This window comes from Piliocolobus tephrosceles, chromosome 7, assembly GCF_002776525.5.
Source record: "Piliocolobus tephrosceles isolate RC106 chromosome 7, ASM277652v3, whole genome shotgun sequence".
In the NCBI taxonomy this organism is placed as follows: Eukaryota; Metazoa; Chordata; class Mammalia; order Primates; family Cercopithecidae; genus Piliocolobus; species Piliocolobus tephrosceles.
Genome location: NC_045440.1, coordinates 147,704,981 through 147,726,957, shown reverse-complemented (window position 1 = coordinate 147,726,957; position 21,977 = coordinate 147,704,981). Strand labels below are relative to the sequence as shown.

The 21,977-nt window shown below is 64.3% G+C and overlaps 2 protein-coding genes across 3 annotated transcripts; both read left to right on the top strand.

The window, feature by feature from the left end:
• The first annotated feature begins 1,563 nt into the window (after positions 1 to 1,563).
• Positions 1,564 to 7,453, top strand: SCRT1 (scratch family transcriptional repressor 1). The gene is made up of 2 exons (XM_023188335.3): positions 1,564 to 2,000; positions 3,926 to 7,453. The coding sequence occupies exons 1-2, from the start codon at positions 1,886 to 1,888 to the stop codon at positions 4,855 to 4,857; spliced, it is 1,047 nt and encodes a 348-aa protein (XP_023044103.1). The 5' UTR covers positions 1,564 to 1,885; the 3' UTR covers positions 4,858 to 7,453.
• Positions 7,454 to 11,020: 3,567 nt separating this feature from the next.
• DGAT1 (diacylglycerol O-acyltransferase 1) lies at positions 11,021 to 21,609 on the top strand. Of its 2 annotated transcripts, none has more exons than XM_023188215.3 (17): positions 11,021 to 11,512; positions 16,547 to 16,634; positions 18,848 to 18,888; positions 18,996 to 19,081; positions 19,165 to 19,217; positions 19,344 to 19,449; positions 19,548 to 19,649; positions 19,741 to 19,815; positions 19,893 to 19,996; positions 20,087 to 20,125; positions 20,198 to 20,239; positions 20,322 to 20,366; positions 20,464 to 20,576; positions 20,658 to 20,723; positions 20,816 to 20,903; positions 20,990 to 21,052; positions 21,191 to 21,609. In XM_023188215.3, the coding sequence occupies exons 1-17, from the start codon at positions 11,304 to 11,306 to the stop codon at positions 21,344 to 21,346; spliced, it is 1,476 nt and encodes a 491-aa protein (XP_023043983.1). In that variant the 5' UTR covers positions 11,021 to 11,303; the 3' UTR covers positions 21,347 to 21,609. The 2 variants fall into 2 exon arrangements, with proteins under 2 accessions (XP_023043983.1, XP_023043984.1); XM_023188216.1 differs by having other exon boundaries at positions 20,545 to 20,576; positions 21,191 to 21,608.
• Positions 21,610 to 21,977: the final 368 nt, after the last annotated feature.

Sequence of the window (21,977 nt, the reverse complement as noted above, 5' to 3'; positions counted from 1 at the left end):
CCGCGCAAGGTCACTGCGCGCCTCAACGAGCGCGCTCCAGTATTGCACGCGCTCCCGGCACACCCGCGCCCGGACGCTCCCCAGGGCCGCCCCCGCGACCTTGGTCCCCAGCGGCAGCGGGGCGTGCGGGAGCGCGCTCGGAGCCCGTAGACCCGGACCACCGGGCGGGGCGGGTGAGGGGACAATGGCGGCGCCAGGCCCTAACTGGGGACATAGGCACCCGCGCGCGGCCATTGTGCGGCCCGGAACCCCGGAGCCCCGCTCCCGGCGCCCCGCCATTGGCCGCTGAGCCTGACGTCATGGGGGCTGCAAACGCTGGGCGGGCGGCCGAGGGAAGGGTTATCCGCCTGGTTGCGGGGCTGCCGTGGGGAGCTGCAGCCGAGCGGAAGGGCGGAAAACCCCCAAAGCAGCAGAATTTCTGGAGCAGGGTCGTGGCAGCCCCTCTCCAGCTCCACGCCGGCTCGCAGCGACGCCGCTGCGCCGCACGCCCGCCCGGGGGGAGAGAGGCGGGGGCGGGGAGGCCCCTCCAGCCGGCACGGGGTCAGCCGGGGTGACCGAGCGGCTGGAGCCACTGCGGCACAGGGCGCGCGCTGCGCTTTCGCTGCCTCAGCACTCGCTCCTTCGGCTCCCGCCTCCCCCGCCCGTCCCCGCAGATCCCGCGCCCCAGGCCCCGAGCGAGGCCGGCGGGACTGGGGTCCGCCCTGCGTTCCTCCTCAGAAGACCCCGAGTCAGGGGCGCTTGGGTCCCAGGTCTGGCTCCATTTCTCCCCACACGCCCGACAATGCTGCTGGCCGCCGGGCCGCTGTTTCCTGAGCCGCGCGGGGGAATTCCCCACACGCGCAGGCTGAGGCATCCCCGGGACCCCTCCCAGGAGACCCAGGCCGGGGCTCGGCCCAGCGCAGCCATTTCCGCCGGCCTCTCCCCCACCTCTCTCCCCCTCCCCCAGCTCCTGGGCTTTAAAAGCCAGAGGCTGGGCCGGGCCGCAGGCAGAGGCGGCTGCGGGCCCTGGAGGCCGGGCCCAGGAACAGTCCGAGCGCCGCGCCCCCCCCCCGGACCCCCTGCCCCCCCCCCCCCCCCCCCCCCGGCCCGCCCCCCCTGCGCCCCCCCCCCCCCAGGACCCCCGCCCCCCGCCCGCCGCCGCCGCCGCCGCCGCCGCCGCCACTGCCGCTCGCTCCGGCTGCAGAACAATAAAGCAAGCCTCCCAGAGACCCCCGCCGAGGACCCCTGCCCGGCGGCCAAACCCCCGCGGACCGCCCCTCTCCGCCCGTGCCGGTTGAGCGCGCCCGGGCGCTGGCCGCGGTGCTGCCCAGGCCGGCGCTGGCCGCGGTGCTGAAGCTGCCGGCGCTGCCGCTGCCGCCGCGTTCTCCGGGCCCGGCGCCGCCGCCCCCGGGGGCATGGGGGGCCGCTGACTGAGGCTCCGCCGCGGCGGCGGGAGGGGGGGAGGGGAAGGGGGCCACGGAGTCGGGCCAGCCCTGCACCCACTCGCAGCCTCCAGGCCCGGGACGGAGCCGCTCCCCCCCTCTCCGCCCCCCCAGCCTCCTCCCCCGCCTGTCCAGGGGCGGCACTGCGGGCTGGGAAGCCGGGACCAGAGGAGGGAAGGAAGGGAGAGGAGAGGAGAGGAGAGGAGAGGAGAGAAGGAAGGAAGGAAGGATTGAAGGAAGGAAGGAAGGATTGAAGGAACGAGGAAGAAGAGGGATCCGAAGGGGCAACGGCGGAGACGCAGGGCAGCAAGGAGAGAGGACACCATTCGCGCGGCAGCATCCAAAGGCCAGAGTGGGGACCCGCGCTGCCTCCGCCGCTCCTCGGATGGTGACGGGGCCCTGCCGCCGCAGCCCCCCCAAGCCCCGGCTCCGCAGGCCCACAGCGCCGGAGCCCCGCAGGAATCATGCCCAGGTCCTTCCTGGTCAAGAAGGTCAAACTTGACGCGTTCTCTTCGGCCGACCTGGAGAGCGCCTACGGACGCGCCCGCAGCGACCTCGGCGCGCCACTGCACGATAAAGGTGAGCGCTGGTCTGAGACCGGGGCGCGGGGCCTGGGGCTTTGCTGGAAGCGGTGAAGGACCAGAGTGTGGGGGCGGAGGGCAGGGCCCGGGGAAACAGACTGAAGGGAACCAGAAAGGGCAAGAGTCTGTGGCTGGAGCCTGGACAGTAGAGGGGAGGAAAGGGAAAGCAGAGGCCAAGGCTGGCAGGGAGCGTGTCGACGCTGGACAGAGGGTGGGGAAGAGGGAGAACTGAGGTACTCAAACGCACACATGGACCCACACCCTGACCCATGCTGGGACAGACAGAGCCGCATGGACGCTGCCATGACGGGACCCAGCCATGCCGGCACACACAGACCTACACTCAGAGACCAGGGCCGCCTTGCCACCCTCTCCTCTTCCTTGGCTGCACTAGGACACCTACTAGGGTTAGCTGGGGAATGCAGGGAGCTCCAGGGAGTAGGCAGGGGGTCCAACTGGGCCGCCCACCTGTCAGAGCAGAAGGACCAGCAGAGGCAGCAGCAGTCTTTTCCCTGAAGCCTGGGTCAGGGAGAGGAAGCAGGGAGGAGGCTGTGAGCAAGGGAGCCCAAGGTGTGGGAGGCAGGGGGAGGCTCTTTGTGTAAGGGTGCCCAAGTTCAAGGACAACTGTCAGCATGCAAGAGAGGGGTCGGGAGTGCCAGCAGCGTGGGGTGGCAGAGCAAGTGTGACCTGCAGGAGTGTGAGCCTGTGTGGGTCCATGTGACTGTGTGTGGCCATGTGACCGTGTGCGCTTGTGTGTGACCCTGTGTGTGTGTGTGCTCGCCTGTGTGCCACTACATGGGACCATGTGACTCCAAGGCCGTTGTGCACCATGTGACTGAGAGTGTGTCCGGGGTGACTGCATGTGTGACCCTGCGTGAGTGAGAAGGTGGTGAGTTCGGCATATCAGTGTGCAGCCCACCCTGTGATGGCACACAAGGGCTGATGATGCTGGGAGACTGGGTGTAGCCCTGAAGGAGCCAGAGCATCGCAAGGGGAGTGCATTTGTGACTTTGAGGTTATGAGATCCATCTTGTGCCTGGGGAGCAACTGCAGCTACCGGTATAAGTGAGCTGCCCTCCTCCAGTTCGTCCCTGTGAAGGTGGACGCCCTGGCCCTCTCTGCACCATTCAGGGGCTTGGGAAGGCCCTGAAAGGGTTAGGGTGTGAGCGGGAGAGGGCAATGTTGAACAGTGGAGGACCCAAGGGTGCAGGATGGTGAGAGGGAGTTGGGGGGAGAAGCAGAGTGCATGGAGGAGCAGCAAGGGCAGGGTCAACTCCAGTGGGTAGCAGGAGAGCTGAGGGAGGTGCTGGTGAGGCCGGAGGAACTGGAGGGGGGAGATGTCTTCAGGTTCCTCCAAGAACTAGACGGCCAGAGAGGGTCAACATCAAAATGGAACGCACGTTCTGCAGGCCAGGAGGAGAGCCGGCCAGGACCCCGCAGAGGCGGGACAGACGGGGTCCCTGGGCCGGCGGTCCTGGCTTTGTGCGCCGCGGGTCTGCAGTGTGTTGCATAATCAGGGAAAACTGCTGAAGTGGGGAGAACCCGAGGGGGAGGGGAGAGAGGGTGGGGGAGGAGAGAGAGGGAAGCGCCGCCCCTCCCCCCTGACCTTGAGGCTCCGTGGAAGGGGGGCAGCCGCGCCCGAAGACGCGCCTCTCTCCTCCTCTCCGCGAGGGTGGGGCGGCGGGGGCGGAGCCTGGCCCGGCCCTGTCTCATCCTCTCCTCCCCTGTCTTCCCCTCCCTGCTGTCTCCATCCTCCCTGCCCCGCGGTCCCTCGGCCCCCTCTCCTTTGTCCTGCTCCCTGTTCGCCTCCCTCCCGGACCTGGGTCTCCCGGTCCGCTTCTGCTGTCCCCCGCGCCCCACCCCCTGTGTGTGACCTGCCGCCGCACCATTCCCCTCCTGCTGTCCGTCCGCCTCGGCCCGCAGGGTACCTCAGCGACTACGTGGGGCCCTCGTCCGTCTACGATGGCGACGCCGAGGCTGCGCTGCTCAAAGGGCCGTCGCCGGAGCCCATGTACGCAGCAGCCGTGCGTGGAGAGCTGGGTCCGGCGGCTGCAGGGTCAGCGCCGCCACCCACCCCGCGCCCGGAGCTGGCCACCGCTGCGGGCGGCTACATCAACGGTGACGCGGCCGTCAGCGAGGGCTATGCGGCAGACGCCTTCTTCATCACCGACGGGCGCTCGCGGCGTAAGGCTTCCAATGCCGGCTCTGCCGCCGCTCCCTCCACAGCCTCGGCGGCGGCCCCCGACGGCGACGCCGGAGGCGGGGGCGGGGCGGGCGGGCGCAGCTTGGGATCCGGGCCGGGGGGCCGGGGCGGCACGCGCGCGGGGGCAGGCACCGAGGCGCGCGCGGGGCCAGGGGCCGCAGGTGCTGGCGGCCGGCACGCGTGCGGCGAGTGCGGCAAAACATACGCCACATCGTCGAACCTGAGCCGCCACAAGCAGACGCACCGCAGCCTGGACAGCCAGCTGGCGCGGCGCTGCCCGACGTGCGGCAAGGTGTACGTGTCCATGCCGGCCATGGCCATGCACCTGCTCACGCACGACCTGCGCCACAAGTGCGGCGTGTGCGGCAAAGCCTTCTCGCGGCCCTGGCTGCTTCAGGGCCACATGCGCTCGCACACCGGCGAGAAACCCTTCGGCTGCGCGCACTGCGGCAAGGCCTTCGCCGACCGCTCCAACCTGCGCGCGCACATGCAGACGCATTCGGCCTTCAAGCACTTCCAGTGCAAGCGCTGCAAGAAGAGCTTCGCGCTCAAGTCCTATCTCAACAAGCACTACGAGTCGGCCTGCTTCAAGGGCGGCGCCGGCGGCCCCGCGGCTCCTGCGCCGCCACAGCTCAGCCCTGTGCAGGCCTAGGGCGGCGGGGCCTCCCCCAGCCAGGTCGGCTCTCAGCAATACGGCCCCCCAGGGAAGTCTTCGCTGGCGTCCGGGTGGAGGGGCCGGAGGGCGGGCCCCTCCTCACAGCAATAGGGGGAGGGGGGCCCGGTCCCACCCCGCCCCGCCCGCCAGGGGCCTTGCCGGCCCTTTCAAGCAATAGGGTCCCGAGGGGGACCCACCCCGAGCCCCCTCCCCTCCCCTCCAGGGTGCCCCCGGCTTTCTCCCAGCAATAGGGTCGACGAGACCTAGAACCGAACCTCATCTCCGAGTTGGGTCTCTGAAGACGGGGGTGAAGTGAGGTAGGGAGCGCCCTCCTTCTCCCGCCTCTGCGCCCCTGGATCGCGTCGCAGGGACTCAGGTCTTCCCCACCCCTTCCCAAGCCTTCTAGCGCCAGGCCTGCGGCCCAGACGTCCAGGGAGCCGGCCCCTCCCCGGCAGCAGGCCGGGGCGGAGCAGGAGCGGGCAGGCCTGCAGGGACGCCCCTGGCTCGCAGTCTTCGCGGAACTCCCGGGAGTGTTAGACGCGTTGGGGGTCGGGGAGAGGGGCGGACGGCGGCACCTCCTCCCTCGGGTTGCTTCTGGGGCCTCAGTCGGAGCCGCCCTCCTACCCTCGCCTCGCATCCTCTGCCAAATCCGAATTCTTCCAGCCCAGCTTCCCGGGCTCTGTCCTCCATATCGAATAATAATGACACATATCGAATCGCATGGACTTATCCGACCTCCTCAGACCCCGCTTCCGCCCTGCCCCGGGCCCCCACACCCCCGTACCCCGGGCATTCGTGTTGGAGGACGGATTCCCGGGGCCGGCAGGCAAGCCTGGGCGCTGCCCTCTACACACCTCTGTCTTCGCTTTGCGGGTAAAGCCCCCTGGGGGGGTTGCGGACGCGTCGGGTTTCTTTCTTTCTGTATTTGTACGTTTTACTTATGAACGGATTGCACTCGGGTCAGGGAGGGGGCGCTGAACCCCCATCTTGCCCGCCGACGCCGGGGGCTTGGAATGTCCGGGATTACTTTCCACGCCCCGAGGCCCGCCCCTAGCTGGGAGCCTCTAGGGAGCCTCAGGCCCCGCCTCTCCGAGGCAGGCCCCTCCCCTGAGACCCAGGCCCCGCCCCCACTCGGTTGCCAACTTTCGCCCGTCTATGCCAAAGCCTCGGCGGCGACCCCGCCCCAAGGACCCGCCCCATTGGCCGCCGCCTTTGTGACGTCACTGCATGCAGCCCCACCCCCTCCTCCCGACCCTACCCGGGGCTGCCCGCTCCCCCTCCCTCTTAGGTAGTCCGTTGCCGACTATAGAGCAATAATGCGCACTGCATGCGAAGCTGCCGCCGCCTCTAGAGTTACTGAGAATCAGGTATCCCCTCACCCTACCCACCCCATAGGCCCCTAGATCAGGGACGCTGCGCGGAGCCGGCCGCGCAGACTTTCTCCCCACCCCTCCCCGACCCCCACGGCAGAGCCCGGCGGCTGTAATGGTTCCATGGGCGGGGGTGGGGTGGTTGCACCCAAGACCCTTCCTTCAGTCATTAATCATTCACTGACCGTTCATTGAGCACCTACTATGTGCCAGGCCAATTGCTGAGTCCGCCAGGAACGCAGCCACCTGCTGGGAGGTGTGTTTGCAGGACAGGGGTCCAACCGGCTTGGGTGGGCCAGGGAAGAATGGCAGATGCAGAGAGACCAGGTCCCTAGGCTCAGATGCCCCCCACACTCCTCCCCACCTCAACCAGTCCCTGCTGGGCACAACTAGGCTCTACCTTTGACTTAGGCCTTTTGGCTCCAGCTGAGGGGAACAGATCAGGGCTCCTGGGCCCCCACACAGGTGGCCACTTCTCTGATCCTCTGGCAAACACACATCTGCCATGTCCAGCCAGGGGCAGAGCCATGGCTGGAGAAGAAGGTGCCAGCTGCAGCCTATGGTGTGGCCAGCCTCACCCCCAGCAGCAAGCGTGGCTGCCTCCACAGGGATGACCCGCCGCTCTGCATAGCAGTGCCCACATCCAAATACCCTACACAACCAGGCGTGGTGCCTGCACAGCTCCCAAGCTGGGGCCTCCCCACCTGTGACGCATGCACACGCACACACAGGCGCCCCCATCCCACCCCACCCCATACTCCTGTCTACCTACCTAAGGAGAAAGCTGGAGGGCTGTGGGCCCGTCAGGGTCTCCTGCTTCCCCCTACACCCCACCGCCGTGGAAAGCCATGGGCCCCCTCCCGCCCCCATAACTAAGCAGCACAATAACCGACTTAGCGAATTCAGGTAGAAGGAACGTTTAGGTAGCACCTATTTTGTACTGATTCTACAAGTAGGGCCCGAGGTGCGGGGGCCCTCGGGTGGGGGCTGCGGCCGCCGGCCTGCCCCCCCCCCCCCCCCCCCGCGCCCCGCCGCCTTGTACATATTCCCACCCGGAATAGGCCGGGATTTTTACTCGGGCCGTGCCCCTCTTCCGCCCCCATTTGGGGCCAGGCCGGCCGGACAGACGGACGGACGGACAGACCTCCTTCCTAAGCACAATAGCACCAGCTCCCCGGAGCGCCGCACCTCCACAAGGAGAATAAATGCCACTCTTGATAGAATCTGGAGTGTCGGGCTGATGTGTCCTGGGCTGGGCACGCTGTTGGGGTGCTTGGGAGGGTCTTCCGAGTCTGGCAGCACCTCAGAGGCTGGTACTACAAGGGTCAGGCTGAGGCTGTTCGTAAGAGGGCTCTTTCTTCCACTGGGGAGGGCAGGCTTGGCAGGCCCAACCACAGGAGCATCAGGTCTGAAGGCAAAGTAGTTGGCATTTCCCCTGGGGTAGGTGGGTCTGCTCTGCACCAGGAACAAGAGCACTATGGAGCTCCAGTCTAAAGTCAGGCCCAGCCCAAGGATGGACAGAGTAGGGAGGGTAGGTACAGTAGGAGCTGCCGTTCCCCGGCCTGGGTGCCTTCACTTTTCTCTCCCTGAAGGAGTTTTATGCTGTGATGGAAGGCCCGACAGCCACCTCAAGCCCTCTGAGATGCTGTGGCAGGAAATGGGGACAGTGGGGAGTTCGAGGTCTGGCCCTTTTCCTGTGGCCTGCTGCCCACATTCTGACCCCCAGGCTTCCTAGATGTGCTCCCCCAGTGTCTGAGGAGGCCTCCATGGATAGCTGGGTTGGACCAGTTCCAGGGAGGAGGTACCCAGGAGAAGAGAGGCTTCTGCAACCATTGCCCAAGGGCTCTAGACAGAATGAGTAGTGGAGGAGATAAGAGACAGGGACCCTTTGCCCAACAATGGCCCCTGGTAACCAGGCAGGCAGGCATGAGCTGAGAGGCCCAAAGTCTTCAGGCACATACATTCAAACCAGGTCAGTCCTAGGTCCAAGGCCAACAAAGCTGCCCACACCCTGGCAGGGACAGGGGACAGACCTGCCCAGACTCCCTTGGGATGGAGAGCAGGAGAACCAGTTCTGCAGCATGTCATGGCCTGTGTGCTTGCCACTTGGAGTGGCTGTGGTGCAGGTGGGTGCTCTCTTTGACAATGGCAGGCAGCAATGGCTGGGAGGAAGGTTCATAGTCTCACTCCTTCTGAAGGACTCCAACAGTGAGTGACTGTTTCTACTTCTCCAGGATTCTGATGCGTAGAGCAGGTGGAAGGATGGAGGTGGCCTCCCTGAGGCCTGGGATGCGCTCTCCCTGGTACCTCCCAGCCACGGATACAACTTTCCCTTCTGAATGAGTGGCATGGGCCACAGACCACCACTGGCTGTGAACTCTCCTGGGACCCATGCTTCTCACAGGCCTCCTTGGCCCACCCATGGCCTGTAAGCCCTGGGTCAGCCCGAGGCTCCAACCCCTTTCCGGCCCCTTATTCCACTAGTCCTACAAGGCAACTCGCTTCAGGCTTGGGCCCCCTCATTTGTTGCTGCCCCCAGCAGGGTGATCTGCACCATGCTTTCCTCGATGACCTGGCCATACACACCCTTGTCCCCAACCAACCTCACCTACCCTGACCATTCCCCTCACCCTAGGTCCCAGGGTACAGGGCCTGTCTGGGCAGGGCTTTCTCCGTCTCTGGAGTTGCTGCCCCGTCCCGCCCCCACCCCTGGTGGCAAAGCCCTTCCTTAATGGTGCGTCCACAGCCAGTGCTTTCCCGTTGGCTCCAAGCCTGGCTCTGCTCACCAGGCCCGACCCATCCTTCCTGGTGGTCCAGTCCACCGTCCCACTGTCTTTCTTCTGTGGCCACTTGCCAGCTTTGAGTTGGAATGCCACCACAGGTTGAGCCGTCGATCTCCTCTGCCTAGCATGAGGCACTCTGGTCAGGTCCAGACCTCTCTGAGCTTGGTGTCAGTCCATACTCGGACAGGTCTGGGCCTGCCTGGCCACTGAGTGTGTCTGTCAGTGACTGCAGTCAATAGATGAATGTTCTGGGAGACTGGGTAGGAGACAGGGCTGGTCCTGACGGACCAAGGCCCATGTGTGAGGGGCTCTCAGGCCCAGTGAGGGCGGCCCCACTCAGCAAGCTACACAAAGGGCATCTGCCAGGTAGCTCCAGCCTGCCTGATATCTGGCTGGCAGCAACCCACAGTGGCCTGTGGTGACAGAACATGTCACCAGGGGGGCAACCAAGGGGGCAGCCCTGTTGACCACTGTTGGTGGAGCTGGTGGAACAGGATGGAGCTCAGAGGGGAGACTGTGACCAGTCCACAGGAGAGGACCCCACCTCAGGAGAAGCACCTGTTTGCCCCTGCTCACCCCAGAGGAATGGAGGTGTTTCTAGAGTCAGAGTCCTCAGAGAACCCTGGCATCCTGAGATCCAGGATGTTCTCACTCCATGTCCTGTGCAATATGCACACCAAGCCAAGGTGGGCCGCACCTGTGGCTGTTGCAGTTGAGTAGTTGCTTCATTTAACATACAAGGTGGCTGGGCTGGTGGCTCATACCTGTAATCCCAGCACCTTCAGAGGCTGAGGTGGGAGGATTGCTTGAGGCCAGGAGTTCAAGATCAGCCTGGGCAGAATAGTGAGACCCCGGTCTTTAGAAAAAATAACAGCAGGCGGGGCATGGTGGCTTGCACTTGTAATCCCAGCACTTTGGGAGGCCGAGGTGGGCGGATCACGAGGTCAGGAGATGGAGACCAGCCTGGCCAACATGGTGAAAACTCGTCTCTACTAAAAACACAAAAATTAGCTGGGTGTGGTGGCACGCACCTGTAGTCCCAGCTAGTCGGGAGGCTGAGGCAGGAGAATTGCTTGAACCCGTGAGGCGGAGATTGCAGGGAGCTGAGATCGCGTTACTGTACTCCAGCCTGGCGACCCAGCGAGACTCTGTCTCAAAAAAAAAAAAAAAAGAAAAAATAACAACAAACAACAGGGCGGTTGCACAGGCTGTGCAAATGCACAGAAGCCTCTTGAGTACCAGCAATCCAGCGCCCCAGACTTCTGACATCCTGGAGAGGCTGGCCCAGGTTGGAAACTGGGAGGCCCTGAGAGTTGAGGGAAGTGGAGCTCCTTGTGGATGGAGTGCGTGGGCCGAGGAGACACCACTAAGGGGCCTGCGCCCTCACCCTCGCCCTCCTCTCGCCGGGCTCTGCAGGCGGGGAGGTGGAGAGCCTGGGAGTCGCGTGCAAGGCAGGCGTTCTGGTGACGCAGAGCCTGGTGCATTTCTCCAGCTTGGTCTTATGACCTGGCCCTTGTCTGACGTCCCCTAAGGTGAAGAAAAGCAGGTTCCTGCCGGGGTAACCAGAGGGCTCGCGGAGCACAAGCGCGCCAGGGACGTTACCGTAAGCTGCGCGCGCGGAAACCAACGCGCTGGGTGGCTGGCGACGCGAGCCGCCGCGGACACGGCCTGGGCAGCTGGACCGTGGCGCACTAGGCGCTTCCTAAATGATTGCCCCGAGCGAGTCGCTGAGACCCCGTGTGTACACAAGTGGGACGAGGGGCGGGCGCACAGCGGCCAGGGAGCCGGGGCCTGGCCCACCCCCAGACAGGATCCCGGGACCACGCAGGGGCGATGCGAAGTCCGTTCCTGCTGCACGCACTTGCAGCCCGCAGCCCGGGCCCAGCGAGCGACTACGGCTCCCAGGGTGCTCTGCGCCCGCGCGCCCGCGGCGACTACGGCTCCCAAGGTGCTCTGCGCCCGCGCGCCCGCGGCGACTACGGCTCCCAGGGTGCTCTGCTCCCCGTGAGCCTCTCCAGGCCCCGCCTCAGGTCGGCCTCGGACTACAAATGGACGTGAGAGGCGGCCGCACGTTAGTTAGCGGCTCCGGACCGACGCGGCCGCGATCCTTGAGGCCTACGGGCACGACGGGGGCGGGTGGAACGCGCCGGTGGAGCGGGCACCCGGGCTACGGCGGCCGGCAGGGGGCGGCGGCGGCCGTTGCCGAAGGTCCGGAGGTGGGGCCGCGGGCCTTGGGCGCTGCGAAGCCGGCGGGCCTAAGCTTTGCCGCGGCCGGGCGCGGGCTGAGGCCATGGGCGACCGCGGCGGCGCGGGCGGCTCTCGGCGCCGGAGGACAGGGTCGCGGCCCTCGAGCCACGGCGGCGGCGGGCCTGCGGCGGCGGAAGAGGAGGTGCGGGACGCTGCTGCGAGCCCCGACGTGGGAGCCGCGGGGGACGCGCCAGCCCCGGCCCCCAGCAAGGACGCAGACGCCGGCGTGGCCAGCGGCCACTGGGAGCTGAGGTAGCGAAGCGCCTGACCCCCTAACCTCTGACCCAGGGCCCCGCGACTTTCCGGGGTTGGCCGAAGCGCGAGCTCCGAGTCCGAGAACATGGGCCCTGGGCTAAGGGGGCACCGGTGTGCCCTATGGGCTCTGTGGGGAAACTGAGGCTTAGGGGGGAGAGTCACCTGACAAGGTCACTGGGTAGGGCTCCGGAGCTGGCCTTGGCCAGGCAGAGGGGAGCCGGCAGGGGTCCCGCGTTCAGATCCTCGTGGGTCTGTGCATCCTCAGGGGCTCCTGAGGAGCTTTTCCAGGGGCGGGCTGGTGGGGTCCCCGCCCTGGACAGTGTCCCCTTATCTGGAAGGAGTCAGATGAGATCTGGGCAGTTTGTGGTGGTGGGTCCTTGTTGGTGCTCTGAGCGGTGCCTTGCAGGTGGGAGACTCCCGGAGGAGGGCTGGCCTGCCAGGGAGGGGCCAGCGGGAGCCCAGGCCTGTCAGAGGACGGGGGAGTCAGCAGCTGCCCAGACAAGCGACAGTGTAAGAGGCATTCTTGTCCTTGCAGACCCTCCTGAGAGTGGCTCCGTGGCCCATTCATTTCTCCAGTGGTTAGGCTGGCCTGGAGCACTGCTGATGTTGCCAGAACCAGCGTCTGCTGTAGGGACAGAGAGTTGGGTTCTGTGTTGGGACTTCCACCCTCCAGGTGGGGGATGGGGTATTGGGGTGGTGGACGTTACCGTAGGCGGGTACCCGGCTCAGCTGGATGACTGACAGAGCGGTGGAGGGAGAGAACCATGGCCCATGGGAAGGACTTGGCCAGCCTGGGCATTGGCTTCCTCCTCTAAGCTGGCCTTGAGCAATCCCCTTGCCACCCTCCATCCCCCCTTTATGGCCTTTACCCTGGCCCAGGGACCCTCAGGGGCTTTGATTTAGAGGGCAGCTGAGGGCCTAGAGGTTATCAAGGTAGAAGTGGGCTGATTTTGGACATTTAGTTGGCAATGATTTGCTCTCTCAGTGAACAAGAACAGAGCTTTCCTTCACTGGGCACCATGGGAGGGACTGGGGGAGGGCAGGCACTGTCGTGGCCCTCAGGGTGCTCAGTTCATCTGGGAGATAAGATAACCTCAGAAAGAGGCAGGCATGGAGCAGTGTGGACAAAGGTCAGGCACGGAGGCCATGAAGGCGCCGTGGGGAGGAGGGTGGCCCTCCTGAGAGGGGTGCTTGTCTGCTGTGGGTCTGGGGTGCTGGTGAGGGAGGCTAGCCTAGACACCTCCTGCCTGAAAAGGAGGTGTGGCTCCTGGAGTTACCCTGTCTCTAGGAGGCAGGGGGGATGGCTACATGACCTGTGGAGGACGTGGGAATTGAGATCTCTTTTTTTTTTCTTTTTTTTTTTTCTTTTGAGACAAGTTTCACTCTTGTTGCCCAGGCTGGAGTGCAGTGGCACGATCATGGCTCACTTCAACCTCTGCCTCCCAGGTTCAAGAGATTCTCCTGCCTCAGCCTCCCGAGTAGCTGGGATTGCGGCACGTGTCACCACACCCGGCTAATTTTGTATTTTTGGTAGAGGTGGGGTTTCTCCATGTTGGTCAGGCTGATCTAGAACTCCTGAACTCAGGTGATCCACCTGCCTTGGCCTCCCACAGTGCTGGGATTATAGGTGTGAGCCACCGCGCCCAGCCGGGAATTGAGTTTTTTTAAGTGTGAGATGAGGGTAGTCCCAGCTTTGGGCCAAGCTGCCATCCGGGGGTAGACAGGGGAGAGTAGTCGCCTTCCTGCTTTGCAAACCAGCGAGCCTTTCCTGTGCTTCTGCTGGTGTGGGATGGGTGCAGAGCTCGTGGGAGAGGCCTGGTGGGTCCCTGTCCCTGCCATTGGGGTAGTCTCTCCTTGGGAAGAGGGGCAGTAGATGGCAGAGGTGAGGCCTTCCTGGGACTGGAGGCTGAGACCAAAAGTCCATCTGCTTCTGGGTCTCCAGGACTTGCAGGCCATGTGTGTTTGTCCCTCAGACCTGAGGATCCAGCAGGGCTTGGGGCCCCACTGGCTGTGGCCACTGGACTCTTCTCCCTGCTCTCTGGGTCAGGCCTTGCTCTGGCTGCCCTCCTGGAACTTGGCCTCTAGCGCACCCCCTTGTCAGCCTCACAGCCTCCCTCCCTCCCGCTTCCTGCAGCTCTTGGCCCAGCCCAGCCTTTCCTCTCTGCCGCTGCCTCATTACTCCTTGAGCGTGGGGCCTCTTCCCCTCACAGACACTTCCTGCTCACCTAGGGCTTGGCTCTGGGTATGAGCTGCTTTCTTCCGGCCCCGTGGCAAGGTGAGCCTATGAGGCAGGCAGGAGAGGGCACCCCTTTCTGCTGTGCCTGTGGCTCCCTCCCGCCAGGCTCTTTGCACACACCCAGCAGCCCTCTGCTCACAGGCACCCCAGTCGGGGCCTTCCGGTTTCTGGCTTCTCCCAGGGTGTTTTGTCCCTGAGGTGTCTTCTCTGACTCTCCCTTCCTCTCTCCAGCAGGGTCTGCGAGGTGCAGGGAGCCTGCCCCAACCATCTTGAACCCAGGCCCAGCCCAGAGGCCAGAGGGAAACAGGCGGCAGCTGGGAGCAGAGCTGGACTCTGCTCCCTCCTCATTATGTTTGGCCCTGGAGCTGCACTGTGTGGGCCCCATGTGTGGGACTCACTGGGACCTGTGCCTTTGGACACACTTTGAACCTGGAGATAGGGTGGCGGGTGGGCATGTGCCTAGGTCTCAGTGTTGCTGTGAGACTGAGAGGATCCTGCTGGCTGGGTGGGCCTGGGGCTGCAGGAGGGAGGGCAGGCTGCTCCGAGTCTTCTTGGACTAGGGAGTGGGTGCAGGGACAGCTGGAAGGTGCAGAGGCTTGGGCAGGCCCTCCAGTAGGTAAGAGGGTAGACAACGGTGCTGTGGGCACAGGGGCAGATCCCGCCTCCACATGCTGCTCCATGCAGCCTGCCCTCTAGCCCACTTGCCCCTGGCCACACTGGCTGCTTGGAGCTCTGTGGGCACTGGTGGACTGGTGCTTCCTGCTCGTGGGGGCCTGTGAGGGGTAGGGGTAGTGCAGTGGGGGTGCTGCCTCCTGGTAGGGCTGGTTAGGCCTGTGAAGGGCCTGAGGTGAGGGCGTGGCTGGGTTAAGGCAGGCCTTGGAAGCCTGTCAAGGGGCCCCTGAGAAAGCTTGTATAGAATTGTCTGCAGTGAGTTTTGGGAAGCACCACCCTTTCCCGACTCCTGTTTTCATCTTGGAGATGGGCACGGATGAAGCCAGCATGGTGTCCTTGGTGGCAGGGGTCACACTGTTGTGAAACAGCTGTGGTTGGTAGGTTGTGGTACAAGAAGGCCAACCCTGAGGCTTGGGATTGTCCTGCTGAAAACAAATGGGCTTGAACTTTGGGAAGAGAGGGCAGTGGAGAGGCCCAGTCCAGCAGACAGCTCAGAGAGGCTGCTGGGCAGCTGGGTCTCGTGCCCCTGCTCCTGTCTTGGTGCTGGGGCTCTTGCGGCATCCACACCCAGCCTCCTGGTTGTGGGCAGGCAATGAGTGGAGTAGGCTGGGGAGATGAGCCAAGGGCCATGGTCAGTTGGGAAGGAAGCTACCAACTTGGGGAGGGGGTAGGAGGGAGGCTCAGGTGGAGACCACAGCCTCACTGTTTGGCCCAAGATGGACCTGGTGGGTGGACGCAGGACGCTCAGGCTGGAGCTGGGAGAAGCAGGGGCTGGGGTGGAGCTGCCTGCCCCTGTGTTCCAGTCTAGATGGGCAGAGGGAAAGGTGTGGCCATCCTCCCTGCCTGGCGGTTTTGTGGGACAGTGTAGACTCATCAGGAACTGTGTAGGTGTAGATGGGGCAGCTGTTGCACCAACCTTGGTCTTGGGGGGCAAAGGTTGGGCTTGTTGGCATTGCCTCTTGGCCTTCCTGGCCCTTTGCCTCCTGGACAGGGCCGTCTGACTGTCAACCCCAATCCTAGCTAGCTTGCCTTGGGCACCCTGAGGGCATCTGCCTCACGGGGCTCCTGCCATTGCTCTCAGGCCCACTCTCCCTGCCTAGGGGCTCTGAGGGACAGATGTGCGTGTGGGAGGGAAAGGGAGGTCTGGCCTCTCCTCTTACAAAATTGAGGACTTGGTCAATGCTCTGTGTGGTTTCCTGGTGGCACGGTAGCTGGGCGGTGAGGTGGGCCTGCAGCTAGTGTATGTGAGCTAGCACTGCTTCCTAGGACGTGTGGGGCCTGGCCAAGCTCCTGCTATCCTTGTCCTAGCTATATGGCAGTCCCTCTGTTGGGCTGGGTACTCTCTTCCACCTGTGCAGTATGCTGAGGACCACAGGCAGGGTCTGCCTGTGCCCCTCCAGCACTGGTTGGGAGATCATGGGTGGGCGCCCGCCTCTGTTGGAAGCTTCTTGGCCAGCAGGCACCTAGCCCTGGGTGGGTTCCTTTCAGCCCCCTCAGCCTGGGCTGGAACACATCACAAACAAGTGGATGCTACACCGGCACATGAGGGCGGGATCCCTGCCTCTGGGAAGTTGCATGTCAGGCTGGTGTGTGGCTGGCACTTGGCCTGCCTTTGCCAGTTTGAGCCTGCACGTCCAAGTGTGGGGATCCCTTGGCTCCCGGGTGCTGGGATGGGCCCACTGAATAGGGTGGACTCAACCCTCACCACTTGGTCCCCGCAGTGCTGGGCGGTGCCCCCTGGTCCATCCCCAGGTGGGACCCTGCTTGTGGCCCCAGTGCTAGTCCACAGCCAGAGTGCATAGCAGTGGCCAGAGGCCTCTGGAGAGAGAGACCTGGAGTGTCCAAGCTCCATGTAGGTCCAGTCCAGGCAGGGCCAGCTGAGCTTGCTTCTCCTGACTCTGACATGCTCTTCCCACTGCTTGGAGGTGCAGGCTCTAGGGGTCCTGAGAGCTTTGCCCTCTGTAGGTCTTGAGGCCAGAGTGTGGTTCTGCCTGGTTTCTCCTCCTGGTTGTAAATAGGGAGTGGGGCCTGAGGGCAGACGAGGAGGCTGGGGTGGGGGCCTGCGGGGGCGGCCCTGCCCTGCTGGTGTCCACTCAGCGGGTGCTTGTGTTGTGCTCTGTCAGGTGCCATCGCCTGCAGGATTCTTTGTTCAGCTCTGACAGTGGCTTCAGCAACTACCGTGGCATCCTGAACTGGTGTGTGGTGATGCTGGTGAGTGGGACATGGTGTTGGGAGCAGGTCTAGGTCTAGGTGGGGCTCTGCCCCAGGTAGGCCTTTGCCTGGGAACAGGCTCTGCCACCCAGGGTGTCGGGGCTGGAGTCCCTGTGGGCTGGGGTGTGTGGAGCAGGCTGCACCTCCATGTGGCCACCAGCACTGGACTGTTGGGGAGGGGAGTGGCAGTAGCTGCCCCTGCTGTGGTCACTTGGGCGCCCGTGCACCATATACTTGCTGCTCCCCATTGGATCCCAGGAGAGCCTGCAGATGTATGGGCGTGGGGAGGCCAAGCAGTGCCTGGCTGGAGCCCGTGTGTTGTGAGCTGGGTCTGAGGGGTGCAGGGCCTCCAGGGAGGGCAGGGTGGAGGGCTCTTGCCCTAGGCTGGTGGGAGAGTGGACTGCATGCTCTGTGGACACAAGGCCTCTCTGGCAGGGGATGTGAGAAGAACTTGCTGTGCTATGCCACGTGGCCTGCGTGGGTAAGGAACCCTGCAGGCCTGGCCACTGCTCTGCAGTCCTCCTGGCCCCTTCCCTCAGCTGTGGGTCCTAGGAGCCCCCCAGGAAGGTGATTAGATGGAGCCCTGTGCCACGTCCGAGGCCTGATGCCTCTGGGTCTGCTTCCCACTGGCACTTCGTGGGGTGGGGCTGCCAGCCTCACCCCAGAAGTAGTTGGAATCTAGGGCTCCAAGGGGCACCCGCAGGGCAGGTCAGGGGCAAGGGCTGTCTGGGCCCAGCCTCCCCCACTCAGGGCTGATGTGGCTCGAGGCCTTTGACCTTCACCCAGGCGTGTCTGTCTCTGGCCTTGGGTGCTGCTCCTGTGGCTAACCACATGGAAGGGGCTCCACACATCCACACCCCCCACTGCCCATAGTCCTGGGAGGTTTCCTGGGGGTGGCCAGCTGTGGAGGCCCACGAGGCCTGGTGGCTGAGAAGCTGGCCAGGCAGGAGGACAGTGGGCCCAGCGCCAGCCCAGCACTCAGGAGACGCAGCCTATTCCTGGCCCAGGCTGGGCCTTGTCCAGCCCAGGCAGCACTGTGTGTTCTCCCCAACCCCTTGGGCCCGCCTGGCCCTTTGGTCCAGCCCTGAAGCCTTTTCCCTGCTTTGGCTCCCCCATGACCCCCAGCCCCAGGCGTGTGTCCCGCTCTGGGCTGCCTGTTGCATTCCCTCTGTGGCCTGGGCTTGGAGATGGGTACCGCCCATTGGCAGCTTTGGCACCTGCCTACTGTCAGCCCTCAGGAGAGGCCAGTGACAGTGTGGGCCACATGTGTCCGTGCAGAAGGCCTGTGTGTCAGCCCTGCAACCGGGGGAGGCGGGGCAGTGGCCCTTGTCTCTCTGAAGCAGTCTCCTCTCTCATGAAGCCTTCCCTGACCACCCAGGCAAGAGACCCTCAGTGTTTCCTTGCCAGCGACCCTTTTCCCCAGCACCAGTTCACCACCGCGTGAGGCCTGAGCTCTGGGTAGTAAGCCAGGTCTGTGGCATTGGGGCCCAGCTCATGGAGGTGTTGGTAGTGCTTGTAGATGAAGGAGGAGGTTCCTGTCCTTGCAGAGGGAGACCAAGCACCCAGCTCCAGGCTAGTCCCAGGAGGCTTTTCCCATGGGGGCTCAGTCCTGGGAAGTTGCTTTAGAGCCAAGTGTCGAAGGCTTGGAGGGCTGCAGGAAGCAGAAGAGGTAGGAGGGGCACAAGCCCTGGGAAGCACTCTAGGCCCAGCCCCCCTTGCCACACAGCTGGGCACTGCTCCTGCAGAGAAAGGGTAGGCAACTCCCTCTTTTCAGCCTGGGCCACCAGTGGGGACTGGTTCCTTAGGGCTCTGCTGTTCTGGGGCTGTCTGTGGTTGGTTGGCTGTGGGAGCCTGGGGTCCCTCACTGGCTCGGCTCAGGAGGAATGTGAGCAGCTCGGCAGCTGGTCTTTCTGCTCCTGAAGACCCAGGCGTCTGGCAGGGCTGGTTGGTCTTGCTGGCTGTGCCCTCCATGCGGGCCCCTCTGGTGTGATGGGGACAGGGAGGGACTTCCCCTTGCCCAGCACTGGTGTTGGCTGAGGTGGGTGCTGAGTCTTGGAGCTTGGCATGGAGACCAGACAGGGCTGGGTCTGCAAGCCTGAGGCTGCCACCCTGAGCTCAGGCTGGGGATGTGCCCAGAGGTGTTGGGAGGATCTGGGGTGAGTGCCCTGTGGCCAGGACTAAAGGGGCTGCACCCTCCTGTCCGTCCCTCGCAGATCTTGAGCAATGCCCGGTTATTTCTGGAGAACCTCATCAAGTGAGTGCCTTTGCCAGGTCCCAGCCCTGCCCCACCCATGGCCTGTCCAGGCCCTGCCCCATAGCCCCACCTGCCACCCACTCAGGCCCCCATCCCTCCATCCCCAGGTATGGCATCCTGGTGGACCCCATCCAGGTGGTTTCTCTGTTCCTGAAGGATCCCTATAGCTGGCCCGCCCCGTGTCTGGTTATTGGTGAGCTGGGCTCTGAGGAGGGCCTTGGGTGGGGATCAGGCTGACGTGGCCTTGAACCTGTGCCTTGGTGATTCTGTCCACAGCGGCCAATGTCTTTGCTGTGGCTGCGTTCCAGGTTGAGAAGCGCCTGGCGGTGGTAAGCAGTGCCCCTCACTGTGTGTGCTTACCCTGCTGTGCGCTCCTGGGAGGAGCTGCTCCCAGCCTGGCAGCCCCTCCCCCAGGCAATAGGAGCCCTGGCTGAGTGCTCTGGCCCCCACTGCAGGGTGCCCTGACGGAGCAGGCGGGACTGCTGTTGCATGTGGCCAACCTGGCCGCCATTCTGTGTTTCCCAGCGGCTGTGGTCTTACTGGTTGAGTCCATCACTCCAGGTGCGCCCCCATCCCACCCTGCCCAGCTGTCTTGGGCCAGCCACGGGCATGGCCTCTGGCTGTGGCCCTGTGGAGGCCTGAGCCCACCTCTCCCACAGTGGGCTCCCTGCTGGCGCTGATGGTGCACACCATCCTCTTCCTCAAGCTCTTCTCCTACCGTGATGTCAACTTGTGGTGCCGCAGGGCCAGGGCCAAGGCTGGTAAGGGGCTGCCGGGGGCTGGGGCTGCCTGCTGGGGGGCTGGGCAGCAGCAGGGCCCCACCCCCCGCCTCCCACTCTGCTGTGTTCGTAGCCTCTGCAGGGAAGAAAGCCAGCAGCGCCGCTGCCCCGCACACCGTGAGCTACCCGGACAACCTGACCTACCGCGGTGAGGACCTCTGTGGGGCTGAGGTGCGGGGCACAGGCCGGGTCTGTTCTGGAACCAACCCCCCATGCCCATTCCAGATCTCTACTACTTCCTCTTCGCCCCCACCTTGTGCTACGAGCTCAACTTTCCCCGCTCTCCCCGCATCCGGAAGCGCTTTCTGCTGCGACGGATCCTTGAGATGGTGAGATCGGGGGCTGGGGGCGACCACTGGAAGCTGGGGTCCTCCAGGCTAGCCAAGGCCTCAGCTGGCTGCTCTCTGGTTCCCCCCTAGCTGTTCTTCACCCAGCTTCAGGTGGGGCTGATCCAGCAGGTAAGTGGGGGGGGGGTAGGGTTGGCTGCAGCTGGGTGTGGCTGGGAGCTGACACGGTGCCCTCCTTTGCAGTGGATGGTCCCCACCATCCAGAACTCCATGAAGCCCTTCAAGGTGAGCGGCCTAGGTGCTCCTGTGGCTGGGGTGGCTGGGGAGTGACTGGGAGCATGGCTGGCTGAAGGGCTTGTTTCTGCAGGACATGGACTACTCACGCATCATCGAGCGCCTCCTGAAGCTGGCGGTGAGCGCGGACAGGCGGCGTGGGGGCAGGACAGGAGGGGACGGTGGCATGTGGGGGAAGGTTCTAGAACTTGGTGCCCACCCCCACCCCCTGCCAGGTCCCTAACCACCTCATCTGGCTCATCTTCTTCTATTGGCTCTTCCACTCCTGCCTGAATGCCGTGGCTGAGCTCATGCAGTTTGGAGACCGGGAGTTCTACCGGGACTGGTGGTGAGTGTCCCTGGGGTGTCCCTGGGGGCTGGGATGGGCCATGGTGTGCTCTGATTCCCCCTGTGGTCTCTTGGCCCCTAGGAACTCCGAGTCTGTCACCTACTTCTGGCAGAACTGGAACATCCCTGTGCACAAGTGGTGCATCAGGTAGGTGGGGGTGTGTGTGTGTGTGTGTGTGTGTGTGTGAGATGTGGAACATGGCCGTGAACCTGAACCCCTTTCCACACTCCCCCCCGCAGACACTTCTACAAGCCCATGCTTCGACGGGGCAGCAGCAGGTGGATGGCCAGGATGGGGGTGTTCCTGGCCTCGGCCTTCTTCCACGAGGTCAGTGCTCTGTGGGACGTCCTGCCTCACCCCTGGGCAGGGATGGCTGGTTCCCACTCTGACATCTTCTCTCCCTCCCACCTCAGTACCTGGTGAGCGTCCCTCTGCGAATGTTCCGCCTCTGGGCGTTCACGGGCATGATGGCTCAGGTGAGCGGCCCCTGCGTGGCCTCCTCACCCACTTACCCCCTGCCTGAGCCCCTGGGCTGACCCCCCCATGCCCAGGGACCCTGAAGCCCCCAGCCCTGTGGTCACCATGGCCGACTGACTTGGCCCCTCATTCCCCAGATCCCACTGGCCTGGTTCGTGGGCCGCTTTTTCCGGGGTAACTATGGCAACGCAGCTGTGTGGCTGACGCTCATCATTGGACAGCCAATAGCCGTCCTCATGTACGTCCATGACTACTACGTGCTCAACTATGAGGCCCCAGTGGCAGAGGCCTGAGCTGCACCCAAGGGCCTGGCTTCTCACTGCCACCTCACACCGCTGCCAGAGCCTGCCTCTCCTCCTGGGCCCCGAGTGCTGGGGATGGGCCTGGCTGCACAGCACCCTCCTCCTGTCCCAGGGAGGCCTCTCTGCCCCTATGGGGCTCTGTCCTGCACCCCTCAAGGATGGCGACAGCAGGCCAGACACAGGCTGATGCCAGCTAGGAGTCTTGCTGACCCTGCCCTGGGTCCGAGGATGTCAATAAAGTGCTGTCCAGTGACCTCTTCAGCCTGCCAGGGGCCTGGGGACTGGTGGGAGGTATGGCCACACCCACAAGGGTGATTGCCGGAGCGATGTGGACAGCTGTTCCAGGGGCCAGGAGGCCTGACGGTCCCAGGACCTGCTGGGGAGAGGCAGCTCCACTGCAGCAGGGTGGGCATGGCCGGTAGGGGGAGTGCAAGGCCAGGCAGACACCCCCATTCCTCACACTCCCCTACCTAGAAAAGCTCAGCTCAGGCGTCCTCTCCTGATGCTACCCCTGCTGGGTGTGAGGGAATCAGCACTCTGGCCCTTGGTGCAGGATGAGCCCGCTTGGCCAACTTGCACCCACCGTGCTCAGCCTCGGCTCGGGAAGAGGTCGCCCTGTGTT